The sequence below is a fragment of the Styela clava genome, chromosome 6 (genome assembly GCF_964204865.1).
Source record: "Styela clava chromosome 6, kaStyClav1.hap1.2, whole genome shotgun sequence".
Taxonomy (NCBI): domain Eukaryota; kingdom Metazoa; phylum Chordata; class Ascidiacea; order Stolidobranchia; family Styelidae; genus Styela; species Styela clava.
Window position 1 is genome coordinate 8,720,695 of NC_135255.1, and position 22,111 is coordinate 8,742,805.

A 22,111-nucleotide genomic window follows, 5' to 3' on the forward strand; every position below is an offset into this window, starting at 1 on the left:
TCTATGCTTGGTGCATATTATATCAGTAGTCGATATTAGCTGTACCTGATTTACATACAACTATTTTCTTCTGAGAACTATAGTCCCACGAAATCTCATTTTAGTTTTCATACAAAATAAACGAATCAACCAAAAGTGAAACTAATTTGTGGGACGAATTGAATTTGGCTTAAAATAATCAGGAACAATCATATATAATCATACATGATTAAAAAATATACAATGGATGTATGTTCCGCCTGTTTTCGATGCGAAGATAGAATTTCGAGAAAAAAAGGTACTTTCGTTTATTCCACTGTTTATTTTTAAAACAAATAATGAAATTATCCAGGTGGTCGGATGAGAGGAGAAAAAAATCAAAGTTTTTACACGATCATGTTTTGATCGAAAATGAACGCATAAAAAAATTAGGGTTGACAATACATGATTGAGCTAAATGAAGGGTCTCTTTAATTTATCCCTCTAATTTTTCTACAATGATGCACAAATAAGAAATTTGACAAAAAAGCTATACCAATTCACTATGTTTTTAATTAAATACCATTTCAAATTGGCTAAATGAAATTCATCAAGCATGAAACTCAATTCAATGAAATTGCCGGAAAGTGTCGAATTTCTTAGGTCTCTCAAGGGCAGCAGAACTTCGACAGTAGAGACGTAAAATTATACGCGACAAAACAATGGGTCACTTTTATTGAAGCCTCGCGCTTGTGTGGGAATTGAGAATTTCTGAAATTAGGGGATTCGTGGGATTTTTTTTACTCCCAATCATTATTAGTACTTTTGGATAAAAAAATGACCATATTTTTTTCGAAAGACAATAAAACTATAACCATTATGTATTTATTCTGTACCCCAAAAATGTAAATTTTATTGTGGGCTTTCAATACAATGCCTAACTTTCACTGACATAGCAAATTACAAGTTAATAAAAATATTGTTCCTGAGAACATAAGAATTTACGTGTTGAATACAAATTGAATAGACAAAGTAGATATCTACGTAATAGAATTTAATTTCCATGGTCTTCCAAGAAGTTTCACCACGAGATAGAATAATACTCAGTTTGACATCACTCTCACGGGAATTAAAGCAGATTTCAGTTGACCCGAATAACATGATGCAAAATTTAATTTACCGCATTCGATTCGACACATAGATAACACTCAACTTCGTCACCTGTCAACCACGTGTTACTGAATTTAAACTTTATTCTATCGCCAGCGAATCGACCGCCAAAGTCTTAGAACTCATTAGGCTATTTTATAGCATCCATTTGCTCATTGAAAAATTCAGATAAACCCAGGTATCCCTTCCTGAGATTCAATATGTCAAATTGTAGAGGTTAGCTCCTATTTTCGTAGTAGTTTTTACTATGTTTATAGTTACTTCCACTAATATTTTTATGGTACGTTTCGTGTTACCATACTTATATTCAAATGTGCGCAGAGTGAAATCTAAGCAAAATAAAACATTCTTGTATCTTAACCAGTTTAAAAAACTAAATTTACTCAAGGGAATAATGGTCTATAGAGTCGTGTGCGGAAGCCCTAATGACACAGTTTTTGGATTGTCGCCAGGTCAGTAGTAAAACAACATCATAGAACTCTTCCTGATCACCCGCCTATCTTCTCCCACTGGGACAACTAAATTTTGTTTCTTTTAAAATTCTTGGAACTACTAATCATCTCTATAACGCGCAGTAATGGTATACTCAGACTTAATATTTATATGCCTATTTATCTAAGGCCAGTTGAAAAAACAATATGATAAAATTTAACGCTATAATCATCACAATATATTGCAAGCTAATATCTGATGATGGATATTCGATATTGTCTGGTGGGAATCCTAATCGATAAACAACAATATATAGAAGTGTGCTATCTTGGCGAATGATGGTGCTTGTCAGCATACGGGCACGTGGACATACCCCCTTTAAGTCTAACACTCATATCATAAAAATGATGTTCTGCATTCGAACAATTAAAACTAGGCAGAATATTGATAGATAAATCGTAGTAATATTACTGCCTACACCCATTTCCAAGCATTGTGTATTGTAAAAGATTTAAGATTACGTGATGTCCAGCTCCATTAAAAATGATTTACAAAACCAGAAATTCGTAATCAAATTGAAAAAAAAAAACGAACGCTCTAGATTTTTTTGAAAAAAAAAAGACCCGTGGTTAAGCGATTTTCCCCCAAAAAAGTTTGGAGCGAAAAAGAATTGATCAATAAAATACAAATCGACGATTTCAAATCTTTGAGTCTTATAAATTACTTACAATTTCTGAAGTTGTTTGAGTCCTGCAAATGATTCTGAAGAAATGCTTGATATGTTGTTCATGCTGAGATCCCTGAGAAAACAAAATTAAATTATGATTAATAATTTATATCTAATTTTCTATCTTTCATGCCAATGAATATATAAATTTGGTATTCTTTTAATATACAGTGATGCGAAGTATAACCCTAAACTTGAACTGTATTGTTTGTAAGATACAGGTATAAATATTGTCAAGTATAATTGCGCATCACAATAATTCAACTTGGGGACAATGGAGTAAATAGTATCTTATTGAGCATGGTTGAGCATGGCATTAATTGGTTGAAGTTTATATAGAGTATATATTTTAGATATACTTAAAAAAGTATTTAGCGCCAAGTAAGTTTCCTCCCTTTTTTCTTGGAGTATGCTACAATAAATTTCTCTTGCTTTTGCAATTCTTGCGCCCCGGGTAGAACGTGACCAAGTACCATGATCGGTTTTACATTATTTACTGAATCAAACCACTCCTCAGTGTTAACCTGATAAGGATAATATTATCTATAATTGATATTTTATAGGATGTTTGAAGATGGAAATGACTACAGTGGAAAGCTTTTATCTAATGCATAGTCTTCAAACTTACAATCTGGACCAAGAATGTAACATTTTTTGTTTCGTTTGCCTGATTCTCCGTTGTGATTTCTAACTTCCCCTTAATGGGGCTCAATTTGATTCGCGATAATTTGATAAAAAGTAATATACAACGCCAGTTTCTTTTTGTTTTGAAATTGGATCCGTACGAATGAGCCGTCTTTATGGATTACTATACCTACTAAAAAAACATATTCATCAGAACATATGGCGATCACCTTTTCGACTTCTTGTAAAGGAAAATTTTTACTGTTTCTTACTATACTATATACTGAACGATATATTATGTAGGAATGATAAGTATTATATAGTATTGTTTTTTTTTACGTCCTTGCGCAGAAGACTAAATTTATAAAATAGTACTTGATACCTAAGCCGAGAAGGTTTTGAAAAAAACCAAGAGATTACTTGAGTTTTTATACCTAAGTATTTTCTATATTTTATCATAGAAAGTTTACACAGAAACAACGGAAAATAATTCCAAGAACACAATGCTAATAAGTGGTAAATTATTTCGAAATAATATCAATTGGATTATAGAAGACTGTTTTGTTCAAAATTGGCAATTACGTAGACCATTTCCAAATATCAAACTTCCACCGCTTCAGTTGATATTAATCACCATAAACCAATAAGATAGTTTATCATTTGTAACTATTAGTATGATTGGATTATAAATATGAACAGGTGTTCTTCGATAAAGAAAATTTTATCAAATCATTAGCAAACATGGGTCAAATATAAATCGCTTTTAAACATCACTTGGCGAGAAGATAATAATATGGAATTCAAGTAAGTCAAGTTGTTTGCAATCAATTTCAATTTACCACCTCGAGAATGTGAAATCTCATACATTGTGAGATAAGATTCGATATTCGTTTTTTATGGGTTAGGGGGTCGAATCCCATGCAGATAACAGCATGATAATCGCTAATTCTTACGGATGACGTATTAATATGGTACCTTGAATGTATTTTTAATCATCTAAACTGTGATATAATATCATAATCTGCTTTTCATACTGGCTCATTAGGAGTCTAGATACCGACTAAAATCAGTTAATGTGAAAATGTTCTTGTTTAAACGAGATGTGATGACTTGTTTATAGATTTAGTGTAGAATGAATCCTAGAATTAATATCTACCGAATTCAATATTGACCCTGAAAGCTATTTTATTGAATTAGTGGAGTAGTCAAGGTTAAAGTTAACAGACATTAGTCAATTTCAGACTAACTATTTTGTTGATGGAAACTTTTTTGAACATAGCGGCCAGGTCGAGGGCCTGCAGTTCGCACTCAAGGTTTTCACGATTATACATACACACCAGTGCTTTTATTTTAACCAAGCAGGTCGGCAGTATATTTGCCTTCATCCAGGTATAAATTAAAATGCATAACAGAGTGGATACATGTAGAATTGTGAAAAATATGAGAAATAAAGATGGGCGCTCTAAAGAAATGTTTTTTTTTTACTGAATTATTTTATTTTTGCTTATGATTGATTTGAGTTTCTTTATATAATTCGAAAAACACAAACTATATAAAAATCGTTTTATTAAGGAGATTGTTTACGAAATTTCTCCCACTAGATAAAACAAAATTTACCACTTGAATAAGCATTTGATGTTTGCGACGTAAATTGAAAGGCAAATATCGATAAGACGATACACTGGTGTGGCAACGTTAAGCAAACTTCGATATTATTTAACCCTTTGGGCGCATCGAGTTTTTTTTCTTGAGAGTATTTAACTATTGTATGAGTTTAGCTATCGCAATACACGAATAGTCTAATTTTCTTTAGAGTTCACCTTAATAAAAAGACGACTGAAGTAAAACATTACTCGAAAAGCGAATTTTATAATATTCTATTGTTTATATTCCCCCCGTGGGGCTTTTTATTTAATTAAAATAATAATTAAGTATGCGAGAAAAAGATCTATAACACTGTCCCTGTCAACTTGAACTAGTGATTATTATTTTACAGTCGGGAATAGATCCTAAATTATAATATACCCATATGCATCACCAGCTGTTCAGTCGGTTTATTCAGAGCGTAAAACGCGTCGCAAAAAGATTTCATATTGCATCGAATGCAGACAGAATTTTGGAGTGATTTAAGAAATGCCACACTTTTAAGCTAGTGTGATGATACATAATATTGGAATTTACAGTTGACTTCAAACTTGTGGTTAATAATGCAGGAGGTGATTCCCAGTGATGACGAAAACTCGTATTTTTCGCTAAATTCAATGTTATTTGATGAATTTCCAGACAATTTGGTTCCAGTGTAAACACAGAGATATCATTAGGAATTAAGAGATTCAAAAATATATTGTTCGATTTATCCCAGGTATTAAAGGTCACCTCTCACACCGCACATTAACGCCTTAACCAATAATTTATAGTCCCAGCGACCAACCAAATAAAGTAATGTGGATATATGAACTAAGCTTCAAAATGTAAGTACTTGATGCTTGATATTTTATTAAATTCACATGCAACTCACAAATAAAATATTGAAAGTGATCTTCGGAGCATGATTTGGAACGCCAGAACACAATTTTACAGTTTTCAAAATCTTTTGAGCTCTTTTCGGGTTCAATATTCAATTTCATACATTTTAAGACGTTCACGTCAGAATAGAGATAGCATTCACTTTTACAGTGAAAATGAAACAGAGATAGGTATCTGCTAGGTATGATTTGATAAAAAAATCTCAATATGCGTTATTTTTGTTATTAAAGTGTCATAACACTGAAAACTAGAGATGTGTGTAAGGATTGAACCGACCCAATTTCGCTCAGACCCGTAAATGACTTCTTCGAATACAATACCCATACTTTATCGTAAGAACGTTTTTTTCTTAACTTTACTCTTTCTCATCGATTCAATATTCCGGTTAAAATCAGAAAATTGTAATTGCGTATGTACATCGACTTTTATTTAATATGCGATGTCACAATTCTGTCAAACAAAACGCGACACATGACAGATAATTGATCAATCCAAATGACTCACTCGCCCAACATGGTTATTTAGGCGGGAACGTAGCCACGTGGGCGAGAGTATTGGTCCAGTTGGACTCTCGTGGTTGATATATATACATCGTATATCTCTGTGCCTAGTTTGATTCTGAAAGATTTTATATTTAGTTAGATTAGAATTATCGTGAGCTAATAATATCAGTAAATAGACTAAGTGTAAACAAGGACAGTAAATTAAAAATGATAATAAACGTCCGGTGCTGTCAGTATTTGACAATATTAAAAGACTGATTTGCAAACTTTGATATAAATTTATACCAAGTATACCAAAACGTAAATGGAAATATTAAATTCACCACTGATTGGCGTAATAAAATACTTTAGCTATGTCAATTTTTTGCTTTTATATGAATCAATTAGCTTTTGAAAAACTGACATGGCGCCACAGATTTGAGGTGGCGACACTAGATATTCGTACTTTCGAACTTTGTGCCGTGGGGAATAACATGTGGCTCATTTGGCGAAGAATTTTGAATTTATTGGTTATGTTTGCACATACTTTCTCGCGACACAGCATTTTGTTTTGTAATATATTGTTTTCGTTCTAAGCTGAGATTTTGGAAAATTTTCATTAGCATTTCCAAAACTGCTGTTTTTAGGACAATCGGACTTGGCAATTAGAAATAGCCTCATCAAAATACGCCATTCTCTCAAAAGACTAATTCTAGAGAAATGCTTTATTTACGATTCGCAGTTGGATCGCTATATTTATTAACAACAAAACAAATAAATATCTGCATACAATAAAAAAAATATGTTACTTTCTCGGTTTCAGGATTTCCTAGGTTTTTCGACGCTTTGACAAAAACAAAATGTCGCCTGTGAGATCACACGCGGAGATAAGTCGTTCACGAACTTCCTACTTGAAATACGTTCATTAATTTCTTAAATCACCGTGAAGCTGCCTTATATCTAAACCGGACAAACGGATCATGTATACAACGTTAAAAAATATTCATTTCTTTATACATTGCCAAATATGAGACACAAATACTTTAGTTAATGTGTCATGTTTACCTCATGAAGGTGTCATCCGCAAAACAATTCGTTTGATGGCAGAATAGCGGAGGATTAATTTTTATTAATCTGTTGACGTAACAACAGGCATTGGATCACCGGGATCCATCAAAGAATTTTCGTCTAAAACAATCTTGTCGACTTAGAGAATAAACAAACAAATATCAAAACTTTCCGAAGTTTGCTAACTCGATTAAAACAACGATTTAGCTGAATTTGGATTGATGTGCGGTGACCAAGAGCTTTATGTTTCGATAATTTAATTCCCCAGGGTCGGTAAAAAAGTTATTCCTTGGAATGTAAACCTCTAATCCATTCAACTCTCGTTCCGATATTTTTCAAAGTGGGCCAAAAACGCGTTCATCTTCATTCCACCAAAGGTGCAATGGTAAATCTTTCTTGAGCTAGAACCTATACTCAGAAGATATGAAAATCATCTATAAATGAAGCCGGCATTGTTATCATAGCGTAAACGGATAAATATAACAGAATGATAGTCAGCAGACGTACCCTAAAGTTTTCAGAGTCAATCTTGCATTTTTGCACTAAGTCAACGTCCGTTTAGTTTAGAACCACCGAAAGAATAATATAGTATCTGATATTTGATTACAATTCATTTTCAATAATTAATTAAATTAAACGGACAATCAATTTATGAACCAGAAGGATATAACATTGTGACGTATCCAGCGATTAACAACAATATCATATTTTCATTCGATACGCAAATCGCCTTCCCTTCGTCTCTCTTGAGCAACATTGTTTACACACACCCTGGTGCTAATTGTGACCCCGACTTCCGCACAGGGGCTATACATATATCAAAAATATATAACAAAACACGAGGTATAATTTTTCCGCAGGAAATGAGAATTTCTCATGAAAAGAATAATTATTGACATATTTCAAAACAGTTATACTTTATCAGGCGTTCATATTATGACTCGATTGCGTCAAAATAGTCTGACATGTGGAATTTCGCCAAAACAATAAAACCTCGAATGCCAAGACAAGTACGGCATTTCGAAGTTGGTAGTTATTTGGTATAATTTTGATATTTCATAATATTTTGATTTATGTCGCATATTTTTCATGCCTATTGCAGATAAGCCGCCAATTATGACATTACGTCAGGAAGTCGTATTTAATTAACGATTTTCAAATTGTTTTTCCCCACTCGGTCGCATCGGCACGTCAGGACAGGACTATTCGGCATTCTCACGAATTCAAAGCGTGGAAAACGCACGTTTGTTCGCTTTCTAGTTTTTTTTCAAAATATTTTTACATTTGGCTCCAGAAAAGACCTAAGATTAGCTACTGCACTGTCAGCCACTGTTTATATGCATTGGAATGGGTCGGAATGCTAACGGTCCGGCAGACAAATTTCCAACTTAATACATATTGATTGCGAAGTGCCGAACTCATGGTTTGAACCCCAGATTTTATGAAGAGTACGTAGTTAAATGCTCGACAAGGTGAGAGGAACATCAACTGCAGGATAAATCGCCGGCAAAGTTTTCTTTTTATTATTAATTCGTATTACTGACTTCTAGATGTAACTATCACAATTATCTACCAGAAATATTATTACGTCACAATAATTTATAACTTATATGAATAGTGTTAATTATGACAAAATGACGTAAATAAACTGAATATAGTCATTCAATTAAAGTATATTTTCTCCAAGTCGTACAAGGTTACAGTAGCTCGGGGCGACATACATTGATTGGTTTTTAGATATGAACATGTGACCAATGTTTTTAAGGAATTAAATACGTGGTTGAAAGTCTTGCGTGAACTTTGCCTAAAGTTCAGATTTTAAAAATTTATATTTATTAGCAAAAACTCTGGCAGAATCTGATACGAAGACACCAGTAATAAAACGTTCCGTAAACATCTAACCAACCGAAAAATACGATTATTTATAATAAACATCATGCATAAGTCATATAGATTCTCAATAGAAGCAGAACAGCCGTATTTTTTGAAGGCAGAATATTCAAATATCATTTACTTAAATACCCAAGATAATAGATGTCACAATATCTTTACTGATTTTGTTATTAATTGCATCTATACAATGAATTTACTTGTTTCAATTCTTGACAAATAATTGTTTTTGGATAAGTAATCAAAGTGATAAACAAGTATCGTGTGCACAACTGCAAATTTAGCAAAACTTTCGATATCAAATCCTAAACTACAAAGCCATGAGTGTGAAAGTGAATGATTTTCCCATAGTTAAAAACAATTTTCGACGGTACATTCCTACGATTTTTGAAATACGATACAAAGTCAACTTTATTCTACCATAAACAAAGCTTAAGCGTGTGTATGGATGACCACATCGAATATCAGGTCAAAACCGTAAACAAAAATGTGAGTATGTGACCTTTAAAAAAAGTAAAACCGTATCGACCACAAAAAAATAAAAATAAATTATTGTGTGTTTTCTCTTTTAATATTCCAACAAAACTGACTTTTGATAAAATACGAATTGATCGTGAAATGCATTCCATATTGGTGTTTCATACTTGACATTCACAAAAATTTGAATTTGTTTTGAGCACAAACTTTGTAAATTCCAACGTTGCGTTGATAAATTTAGTGCTGCCCCTATGTCATATCATCCAATTCGTCTTAAAAAATGCTATTGACTTTTTGTACAATTGTCTAGTGCTATTTTGAAATTGAGTTTTTTAGGAGTTATGTATTTTTCGTTTCTATTGAGACACATTCAATCTGTGATGTTTCAAAGTTAGGTGATATCGACATCAGTTTATAAACCTTAAAGAAATTAGGTTCATACCGACACACTTGAAAAGACGAGCCTATATGCAAATTTCGACAAATTGAGAAAAGTGACAACTATCGTGAAATATTTTATAATTTGACTATGATTTACCAAAAACTGTCAAAATATCTTAAAAAAACGTCGAGAATGTTGGAAAAACATGTGAAGAGAAGAAAATGATAATTATCACAGAGTATTATATTTCCTGTTTTACATTAATTATCATTGTTTCCTTGAATATTCACGCACACCCAACATATTCCAGACCGCACCTGCCCCAGCCACAGTTGCAACGGGTGGTTTCAAAACAAAATATAGACGGACCCTTGAATGTCGCTCACGCGCCTCGTAGTCTCCACGGTTCATTGGTAATATGCAAACAAAAGCTTATACCTCCCGTATATAAAGAGAGCTCTTAACGCGAAAATATTATATAAGTGTTGCCACGCCAAAAACACCAATTACTTCAAAAGCCCGTGTCAAAATTTATTCTTCGCTGAAGGGTGATATTAAGATCTAGCTATAAATTTAATGGTTATTTTTCTCCCAATTGTAGACTCACGGCATGAAAACAATTTACAACCACATCAAAAGAGATTCAACAAATTTTGTAGAAAATAATAGATCCAAAATAAAAATGAGATGCATTTATAGACTTCTATCTTTCTATGAATTCAATCAAAAAATTTTTTTTAACGTTTAAATGTACCAAAACGATGATATTTGTGCCTTTAACTTAACTTAGAAATAAAGTTTGGCTGATCAAATTAAAGAAACTTTCGAGTGAAAGCACATTATAATTATAAAAAAAATTTGTATATATTATATCAAAAATGTTTTTCCTATAGGACTGAATCTAAATGATTTAACGGTCAAGAATCCACCCCTTTTATGAAGTCTCAGCGGGTAAAATACTTATGGACTTGATTGCAGCAAAAGTAGCAGAAGAGAAGGGCTCAAACTGATTTGTTTATTCTCGTTGGTGGTCTTCTGTTTGCCGTATTGACACCTTTTCCCGGTCAGGTATTGTATATTTGTATAATATGATGAAATTATAGGCTTATGTGCCGCAAAAGCTGGCAGAAGGTAGGGGTGAGGTAATTTACTCGATATGTGAGGTCTTATATTTCATTTCTTCTTCTAATATAATGCGTTCAATTGAGCGAAATGGAAATTGTCAGGCACTGGAGAAAAAAGGATAACAACCACACATATTGTAGTAAATAGACGTTTATAGCTAAATTTATCATAGCTAAAAGGTATAAATGTCATAAAAGTGATGCTAAATCTCACCTTGATGCGAATCTAAAATGTACTGACCGAAAATTGCACTTGTTCACAACGAATAAGCTATTTTCCTTCGACTATCGTTATCAAATTTCAGCGTTAAGATTGAATATACATATATCACAAAATGGATGAAACTGGTTGTATAATTGCTGTAAGACTTGTATATCGTTTCAAAGGCTATAATGTACTGAACAAATGAATTGATGTGGGGTCTGGTTGCGGGTGAACTCACACCGAAAATAACCTGTATTAAGAAGGAACACCCATTAATTGCTTACGTCAATGTTAACCTTACAAACAACACTCAGAAATTATATGAGGTACTTGTGTATTCCTACCCTCTCAACACTTATATGATAGTGAACTAACAAGAAACGAATCTACATTCACAATATTTAAAAACTGAAAAGATGCATGTACTAATTCTTACCTAAAAGTACATATACAAACGACATACTAGAATTAGCAATGAAAGGAAAACCGGATCAATGCTAAAATTTATTGATAAGAAGAACAAATGTCGAAAAAGTGCATATGAAGTAAACTTTTGGGCACTCTATCCGGCCCCGTAGGCTTTGGAACAAAATCCAAAAACATCAGTAATAGCCTTGAGCGAATTCTTCCGCCCTCACGTACAATGACGTCATTGTAATATTTTGATGACGTCATATTTACGTTTATATCACTATTCCATTCAAATCATAACATTTTGAAGCAAAGTGGTACTCCGATCACGAATGATAGTTTACTCTTGATACACAATGTATTTACATTTGTTCCCAGCTACCGTTGCTTTAAACGATATTCAATATAACTTGCAAGCAATATTATCATGTTCATTTATTTGTATACGGGCGCCGACAATCAGCAGACCACTTGTCGATGTACATTAATAACAACCATGGCACTTTATATACGTAACGCGCGGTTTTAAATAAGAAAGCGATATATTTTCCGCGTTCTATTCTAAAATTTCACACACAGGTTTGTTCAGTACTGCAACAGAAAATTTTTTTAAATCAAAATTTATTATATGTAGCTTGCTCCAGTTATACAAAGCCGTGGACATCGGCTAAGCAAGTTTGTTTCTTTATTAGATAATATGATATTGTTGGTAGAAGATAGCAGTGCTGCCGTATTAGAAAAGTAAATAAAATATGCTACAATGGGAAAAATATAGAAATCTATTCAAGGTTCATTACGCTCTGTTGAACCAAAGTTTCTAAAATTTCCCTAAAGTTGTATAAGTACAGTCAGTAAGTCATTCGATACAAATGTGTTAAGGCAGATTCATTCCAGTTTCGGCCCAATATTCAAGTAATACTGCTTTCTATATACGTTCATGGCGGAAATTATCGTTTCAATTTGCTGTAATAAAACTGTCAAAACTATCTCTAATCTATGATAATTTGGTTAGTTATTTAAAAGCGTGTGGTGTTTAGCATAGACCCCAGGACCATTTATTATTCACAGCACACTGCTGTTTTGTTTGCTAACTATCTGGTTTATGCTTTTCGGCACTTGAGTTGACATTCTTATCATTTGCTTAAGTTTTCATCATTATTGTTATCACACGTCATGTATCTTGGTGATTTATATGAAGCAGGTTCATTATTGTGGGCTGGAACGAGAAGGATTCGTTATGACGTTATCGTCATTTTCGAATTGACGACACGACTTTCTTTCATAGACGATTACTTACAAATGGTCGGAGAAAAGCAAAAAAAATATAACGCGTGATATTGCGTGTGTATGTGTGCATTGAGTATTTATTTAGATGTGATGCCATGGCCCGCCTTGCTTGCCGCATAATTCTCAAAGAGCATTGATTTTGGGAGATATTATGCAGGAAAGAATTTATGGTATCTCATCCAGCTTGTTTCAACGTCTAAGTGGTTTTTGCCATATGTTACAAATGGAAAAACATGGCATACACGTTAACAGCGAATGTGACGATTATGTATCAATAAAATTTGACTCTTTTAATCAAAACCAAATATTATATTTTGGACTGTATTTTCGAAACGAGAAATGAAAGAGCGTTAGTAGATATACATGAGAATATGATGACATCAATCGACTTAGCTAACAAATGTTTATCGTATTTCGTTCTGCATTTCATAATCTATCTGCGTTTAAAATTATAACCATTTTCAGTGAGATACCCAATATATAATTTCCTTACGTGTGGTAGTCTGTGAAGAAATAGAATGATTTCATCATACGCAGCAGTAGAAAGAATTATCATTTCTTTTTTTCCATTTATTTTGCAGAGTCAAGAATTAACATGATGAATTAGTAACTCAATATGCAAGCTATCCCCAAATTTCACTGTTTTTCGAATCAAATTTCACGGGTCGGAAAAATTTCGATGACCGCATTAAATTGTTCGGGTTCATTACCTGATAGGAGGTAAATAGCTCATCGACAAAATTGACGGAAAGACCTTTCATAGATAAGATCAAGTAGACCAAAAATATGGCAACGATGATTGTGGTTGACATAATGGCCTCAAACGAGGTCCAATTTAGACAGACAATGCAAACGCAACAGATTTCAGCTGAAACCTATATTTAACACAATCCTGTGGCTAAAATGCTGGAGATACACTAGAAAAATCGAGATTTTGATTTTTAACTTTGCCATTTTGAATATCAGTTCCAACGTGTCCTAAATTATCAAGCAGGCCCTTGCACGTGGTTTTTTGTGTCAATACAAGTTCGCGTGCTAAACAGCTCTTGATTCCTAATTTTCGTTTTTCAATTTTAATATTTTGGCGCCTAAAATGACATCAAGTGGTTAGCAGGCGCAAAATTAACTTAACCCACATTGCCCCTAATTTGGTAGTTACTATTTTTAGCCTTCAATTTTCTATACTGATTGATCAAATGGATACATATTTCAGTCCATAATTTGTCGTTAAACTTTGTAGCACCTATTTTTTATATATTCCCATGAATTATTAATTTTATATATTGTTATATGAAATTCACATGCCTTTCGAGTAGTTAAAATCGATGAGTTCCCAAAATTATTGAATAAATTATCCAATTTTATCTGATTTTTTTCTGCAATGCATGATTTTACGAATATCACACTTATTTTCAGTGATTTTCCGCGTGAAGCTTTTTTAAAAAAATTTTTAATTGGAAAATTTACGTTTGTGATCATAAATTTTGTACATCTTTATATAAAAAACGCTTAGAAGATAACAAAAATTTATCTCTCAGGAAAAAACACTATCCAATTCTAGGAATAAGTCGGTATGTTATACAAATATATTCTATACGCAAATTCTGTTGATCAATTTAGTTAGCTTCAACTATTATTTTGCGCGGTGTCTTCAAAAGACTCACCACCAATTTTCATTTTAAAGGCGTCACGACCGACTCGCTGAATCATACTAAAAACAAGAGAAAATTTAACAACTGTCAAAAATCACTGTGATTGTTTCTACTTTTGTTTATTATTATAGCCTTCAATTGTATAATATTTATAACAAATCGTTATAAAGTTTAGTTACTTTTAATACGAACGATCCAAGATCAATGAAAAAATTCGCGATCGCGCTTCAGATAAAAATTAGGTCATACCAGTAAGTTTGAAATTATGAAATAGGGCAAGAACGTAAAAAGTTTTCACGTAGACCATATTTTGAGATTACGTGATATTAAAAATCGACTCTGATAAACATTTGTTGTTTAAAGGAGAAAGCATCTGGTTGAAATTACATGATGGTAAAGTTCCAGTGGAACAGCTTTCTTGCCACTTCACATATCGTCAAATTATTGCAAAAAATATTCGCTTTTAGACGTTTGGAAGAAGTAACGTTAGGCTTGCGACAGCGGACAAGCAAGAATAATAAAAAAAAAATTCCACAAGCCCTAATTTCACAAATTTATTGACACTGAACTCGGTTGTGGCGTCCTATTCAGTCCACGTATATTTGACAGAAAGTCTTAAGTTTTTTTTTAACAATAATATTGATGAAAACTGAACAAAAAACTAAAGAGTCTTCGTAACTTTCGGTATTTAACTTTCATAAACCGCGATTTTTTACCAGTATTCAAGTAAAATACACATCTGCTCAGTACAAGCCGTTTGTGGCTCACGGCTAATATGATCGATGACGCAGTCAACTTCCGATAGTGTTTGAACGAAAAATGTGGATAAAAGCAAACAATTTTCTTAGCACTTCATTAACTGTTCGACCATATGGAACCGAGTAATCCAAAAGTTTCTTGGAATGCCATTAATTTCTTCTGGACAACGGATATTTATTTCTTTTACGTGACTCCAGTGATTGTGTTAAAATCAAATGATTTTGAGGTAGCATGAGGTGCCTGCTGCTAATTGTAGTACCCTCTACCTTTATGCTTATAACCGTTTTTGTTATGTAATAGCTGACCTCTATCGAGGTTATAGAATGGTATGCAATATCAAAAATTTTCAAGAGTGTCGACAGTATATTATTACTTACCCAATGGATGAGCAAAACTTAGTGTCATTAGACCAACCAGCGCTAAACAGATATTTTATATAAACAGCTATTTTGCCTATCTACTACATTAATCTTTCGATATGTATAGTTATGTATAGAATTCGGGTGAAAAGGTTATTATGTGGGTTATATTTGACGTATGTTTGTATATCCCAAATACAACTTTAGTACCTTATTTGCATAATAAAAAATTTTCGACCTTTTCCTCTGAAAATATACTTTATATAACATCGATATTAGGGTTAGCAGACTTGAAATTGGCATATATTGAGCAACCTAAATAATCCAGTAAACCAGTTTAAGTAAATATATTTGGGAAGACAAATTTCATTAGGATTTAATTGAATCATTGGTTGTACGCCAATTGCCAATCTGTTGATAAAAACGCTGCATGCCAAGAAGTGCAGAATTCAATTTAAAAATTGTGAGGAGTTGTACACAGTAAACCGAACTATTTATTCTATTCTATTAATATTCACAATTTTCTGAATATTAGTTTAAAGATGTCTATATAGTATATGTGTGACACTTGATATTTGATCACAAAAATATACAAGTGAATGTAACAACATTTTGCAGTAATTGCTAATATTGCTCGCTCATTCGACAACATTCCGTTAAACGTTGTTTTGTATTTTTGTGAGAAAATCTACTGCTACCTTCGGGAAAGGATTTGTTGTAGATTACGTTCTTTGATAAGACATGCCAACGATGACATTGAATTATATACAAACAAGAGAGATTGTATCAAACTTTCGAGCTACCGAATCCTCACTGATACAACACAGATTTGAATCCGATAGAGTGAAAGAGAGTATATATATCTTAAAAATGTAGTATTTTTAGTTGAATTTTATGGTAAAATAATCACAATCATTAATTACCTAATTACGATAATGCGAAACATTTATTTTAGAGCAATGAAAGTTTCTTTATAAGTCTTGAATTTATAATTCTTTTAATCATACAAATTCAAATTTGTTGGCTAAATTTTTGCATATTAAATAATAAAAAATATATAATATTGGATTCTGCCAATCTTAAAATCTCAATGTTTTGTTAAATCCGGATAATAATTCTTAAAAATTATTTCTTTCTTTGAAAATATCTTTGAAGATGGACAGATACTAAATCTAAAATCAAAATATGAAGTTTTTCGAAACAACTTAAGTTGAACAATAAAGATGCACACAAGAACATAATAACGAAATAGATTCAATTCAATGAAGTTTCAGAGTAATACAATTTCACTGCATAGTAAAAAATACTGACAACACTACCCTAGGCCAAATATGGGTTGTAAAAAATAAGGTGCAATTCAACAACAGTTCATGTTTGGCAAAAGATGGTTTATTGCCCGATGTGAAACGCATCAATAACAGTTTAATAAACTATTTTTTCAATGTAAAATTTCATAACATGCGTGCCTCCTAATCAAGATAAGCCAATTTCATCCTTATTTTGTGTATACTATATACTGTGGATAATATTAAGTTTACGCCACCGGCGATGGTTTTAATGATGTGCAGACAGGCAATTAATTGTAAATATATCATTTGCGATAGGATTGTGATGGAAAATACTCAGGCTTCCACTCCAAGCGGAATAACGAAATTAAAACAATTGGTGTATATTTTGTCCGAAGCGCACTGGGGTAGCGCGTCGACCAAACCACATAGGCATTGCAAGTAAGAAAACACAATTTCTAATACCAGATCCATGCATTGGTCACCACAAGACCACCAGATTTAGATAACCGTGTCTAATAAGCAAATTAATCATGAGGTTATCTTGCTTCTTTTAACAAAAGGTTAAGATACACAGTAAATGGCTGTACATCCGGAATAATTTTACGGTGAGCTGATTATCACCACAGTAAATATACTAGTTTATGTGTTATTGTTCGCTAAAACATATGGTATCGGAAATACAGTGGCATCATAACGATATATGCTCGTTGCAATGAAGTTACAAGTCCAAGTTTTGTAAGGTTTTGTAAGTCCTTAAATGAGAAAGGATTCTCAACCACCGAAAATACGACACAAGGCACTACGACGTCGAGTCGTTGGTGTACGGAAGTATTATTATATATATCCATGATTGTAATATTATTATCCATAATATCATATGTATATTACTGTAATATTGCATCCACAGTTGTAATCTTCAGATACCATATAGTAAGGACTTTCGTTTTCCTGGCCAGTCAAATCATAATAGACATTTTGCGTATTGTGCCAGACTGATGACAAAATTAATATTACGTCCGTTGGATAACCTTTAACCTTATTCAAACTGTCTGCATACCAAGTAGCAAATACAGGCCAGGATTAGCTAGGACATTTAGTTGCGAAGCATCACGTAATTATCTAATTAGTAGAATTAGAAATCGTACTCGTTAACGGATTAAATTATTACCTCTCAGCAATGTATGTTAACACACCATATCAAACATACATAATATACAACATGTTTTCCCAAAGGACTAACGGCATGCGTTATATAACATCCAAATGAAATGTGTTTGAAGTTTTTTTTTATGTATGCCTTACAGCATAAGCTTGATACAACACTTCATACTCATAAAAATAGGGCACTAAATTTCTTGTGCAATGATTTTACCAACAGTACAGTATAAGTAAGAAATGTTTACAATGAATATCGTGTCAGTCACTGAAAACCGTGTACAATGTGTATATCTGTAACTGTTGAAGAGAAAATAACATTCTAATTATCATACTATCCGCATCTTGTACAGCCGATCATGAAATGTGTGAATCAAGCATATATTAGGACAATTTAGCTTAAACTATGTACGAACTGATTTAAGAGTATGAGCATGGTTCATTATAGCGTTAAATAATAAAACTATGGGTACGGTTGACATATGGCAACTCAAAACAATAGCTTCTATATTCCTACTCAACCCAAAAATATGCCCATTTCATGTTTAAACAAGAATGATGCGAATGTAACAATTTTGAATATAGTTGTCAAACATTGGAAATAGAACTATCCAACCATGACTGCTGAAAATGACGTCATCAATCATAGTTTCCTAGATGACAACAGTAAACAAACACCAGCTTCGCTTTGACAATATGCTCTGTCAAGCATCAGCGCCCAATACCGCAAAAATACAGGTCCGAGTTAACGACTTTTCTTGCATGGTTGAGATAAATTTTTAGATATACGATTCGTGACTTCTTGCCCCAAATTATGCTTATTATACTTTAACGATGTGGCGTATCAAAACACAGTCTGGCTGCGTTCCGTCCTATCTGGTTTAACAAACACGAAACATAAAATGTGACATTATCATAATTCTGTTGAGAATGCTAGATAAATATAGATTGATTTTAGATCACTGTTTCAGAATTGCACCTTGGATATTCCTATGACTTATACAATCAGTTCCAACGTTTTAACAAGTGATATAAGTACAGGGTGTTACATGTCGCAGTATATTTCAAAGATGTCTAAAATCCCAAAAATATACCAGGAACTTATAGGCTGGACCCAAAATAAAGGACGCCAAACTCAGATGATGATAGTCGTGTGGAAGAAGAGTAAACATTTAAAATTTAGTAGAATTTGCATAGGCGCATTTTCCAATGTTGATTATCTCTAGCAATGAACAGATAAAAACACATTGAGCTGCTGATAACGAATCGAACTATTTTATCTTTTGATGTTATCTAGGTCGGGTCGAGAGTGGAAATGAAGCCTTCAATTTCAATTATAAAAATTCACATTTTTGGACCATTTGTGTCCACGTCAAATGGTTGTTCAAACACAATGTCGCATCGTAATAATATTATAAATGTTATAGTCGGTATGAAGTATATAATCGAAGGCAAACATAAAATTAATTTACCATCTCGTAAACCTATCTCTCACAACAAACCATGTTTATTCATATGAACGATATTAGTTGACGAAATACAACTTTTATGTAGATAAATAAAATGACGTCGGGGACATCCGAGTTCCCAAATAACTGAATTTGTTCATTTTATGTTCAAGACCTAGAGGAAATTCTGGTCAAAAAGTATTGGTAAGTGCTACTAATGTTTTGGGGTTATCTTATATGATAATGAAACGGCAATCTTATGTAAAATTTGGACAAACGTTTTGAATTCACATTCAAACTTGGTAAATTCAAATTCAGAAACAAACGCAGGGACGACCCAAAATATTCTGGGTTTTTTAAATGGCCCAAAAGGTACATTATTTTGTTAAACACACTTACCTGGATAAAGATTAACAAATGTACACGATTTTTTATTTTTAACACAAGAATGTGCTCAATTTTACATGATGAAAAGCGAAAAATAGGTCCTTTGAAAATTGTAACTAACATGATTTTGACTCAACAGTTATCATGTATTACAAGTTATGACACAAAAATCATATTTAAATAAGTATTTTATAGCACTATATAACATGAGTCGCACCTTATGAAACACAAAAAGTTATGAATATTATTACCAAGTGTCTGTACGGCATCTTTGAAGTTTGTTTGTAGTTAAAACATTAATTCATAAATAACCCGAACCAGCGTTCTGTATAGAAACCCGCTGGGAAGTTCAAAAACACGGATTTTCAATTTTCCGATACTTTTTATCAAATGTTTTTATGTTTTCTATTATGTTTACAAGCGCCACCAATATTTTAAGTTAAAAGCATCTGACTACTATCAGAAATCAATTATAAGCGCATTGCAATACCACAATTTTAGACGTCACAAAATGGAAAGAAATTTGAGATTTGATTTGAGTGACAAAATTGAAATAAAACACGTATAGATTTCGGGGTGAAATATCCTTAAGATCAAACGTTGAATAGTAGGATTATTTTCACGATTAATCTAAAAATAAAATCACTCAAATCAATTAGTGTTTTACGGGAAATTTCATATTATGTCTGTTCTTGATTATACAAAAGACAAAAGCATATAAATCCCAATCAAGAGACAAAATGTACATATAATTCATATCGAGAGAAATTTTCATCGTAATGACGTTTTTGTTTCAAGTACCAGTCTATTAAATCCTAGGCTATGAAGTGGTATGGTGGACAATATATTAGATTTGCAAATCCTACCGCCAAACAAAAACATATATTGCAAATAGACTTGCACATAAAACCTTTCATCATGTTTTATCAACGAGGTAAATTATCCACTAACGAAAAGTAATCCTATTAGAAATATTCATTTTGCCTCATTAACTCATTTTATTGAACATTTATTGCACATTTATGAATATTTTGTTTAATTGCATTACTTAAGTGAACCGTGTTTGTGGTCGATATATAATTGATCAAGCATAATTCATAAACCAAATAATCCACCGAAAAGCGTTTTATTATTAGTGTATGTTAGTCAATGACACAACCCAAATTTTCTTGATTTTTGACTATATCGGTTAGGCAGATTACGAGTAAATCTCATTGTTTTTGCTTGAATGCTACTAGATAATCCTAACAATAAACAACAGGATAAAAAGCCGGTAGAAACGCGATCCCCTATAATCCGGTTTGCGACATCTTTCCTCGTGTGAGGTATCCATGCCTCTGTTGATGTAAGTTGTAAACATACAATATTAATATAAATACATACATGTTATAAAAATATAAAAGCTAACTCATACTACTTCTACTTTTGGGAATAAAAAGAAATAGAGCTCAGTTATATATCAAATCAAATTGCAGTTATTGTTAACGAGTCTTTCGCGTTGAAGTAGGCAAAAATTGTAAAGCTGCGGCTGCGAGATGTTTTAACGTACAAATCGAAATTTAACAATAGGTTATTGTCTGAGAAGTCTTCAGATTTAAGTAATACCAAAATTCGTGCTGTATTGTTTATCGGCTGTTTGATAGCGTATTTAATTTCATTACGTGTTCAGAGATGGAAGAGCCCATTTTCACCCGAAGGATGTGAATCCAATTGGGTTATCTGGACGACACGAATCATATGAATCAAATCAAATGAATTCTCCAAGATATGCTTTCAAATTTGGCTTTGAGTTCATAAGAGATATATAAGTTATTAACGTCTATAATACCTCGTTTTGTGAAAATACTGTCCACAATAACGACGCGTTTTTCCTGGCTCATTCTAGAAAAAATACGTTAGGTGATTTAAGAGAATGATATAATTTTTACACATTAGAGCAATTCAACAACTTTGATAACCTGGTCACAACGGAATTCGACATGTTATCAAGGCGGTCTATTTCAACGAATATTTAGCAGAGTTTGACACGACAATAGGGGTCGTTTGTGTCTATAGGGGCACATGACGAAATTGTTATATATCTCCTATGGGAAGAACATTTTAGGTCCCAACATAAACGTATATTGATTTCTTTCTTTCTCTGTGTGAAAATGAAATCCTCCCTTTGTTTGATGGGGATTTACAATCACCCCCAGTTTAAGCGGAATATCCAAAATCGGGGATCAGACTCACCACAGAGACTGTGGGGCGCGTATTCAATGGTATTGTATTTAATAAATAGGCTCGGAAATTAGTCAAG

General features: G+C 32.7%; 1 protein-coding gene across 1 annotated transcript in view; it reads right to left on the bottom strand.

Moving 5' to 3' along the window:
- Positions 1–22,111, bottom strand: part of LOC120331689 (leucine-rich repeat-containing G-protein coupled receptor 5A-like) — a 51,016-nt gene that overhangs the window by 22,905 nt on the left and 6,000 nt on the right. Inside the window, exon 3 of the mRNA XM_039398814.2 lies at positions 2,289–2,360. Within this exon, the coding sequence (XP_039254748.2) occupies positions 2,289–2,360 (72 nt within the window). The remainder of the gene's footprint in view (positions 1–2,288; positions 2,361–22,111) is intronic.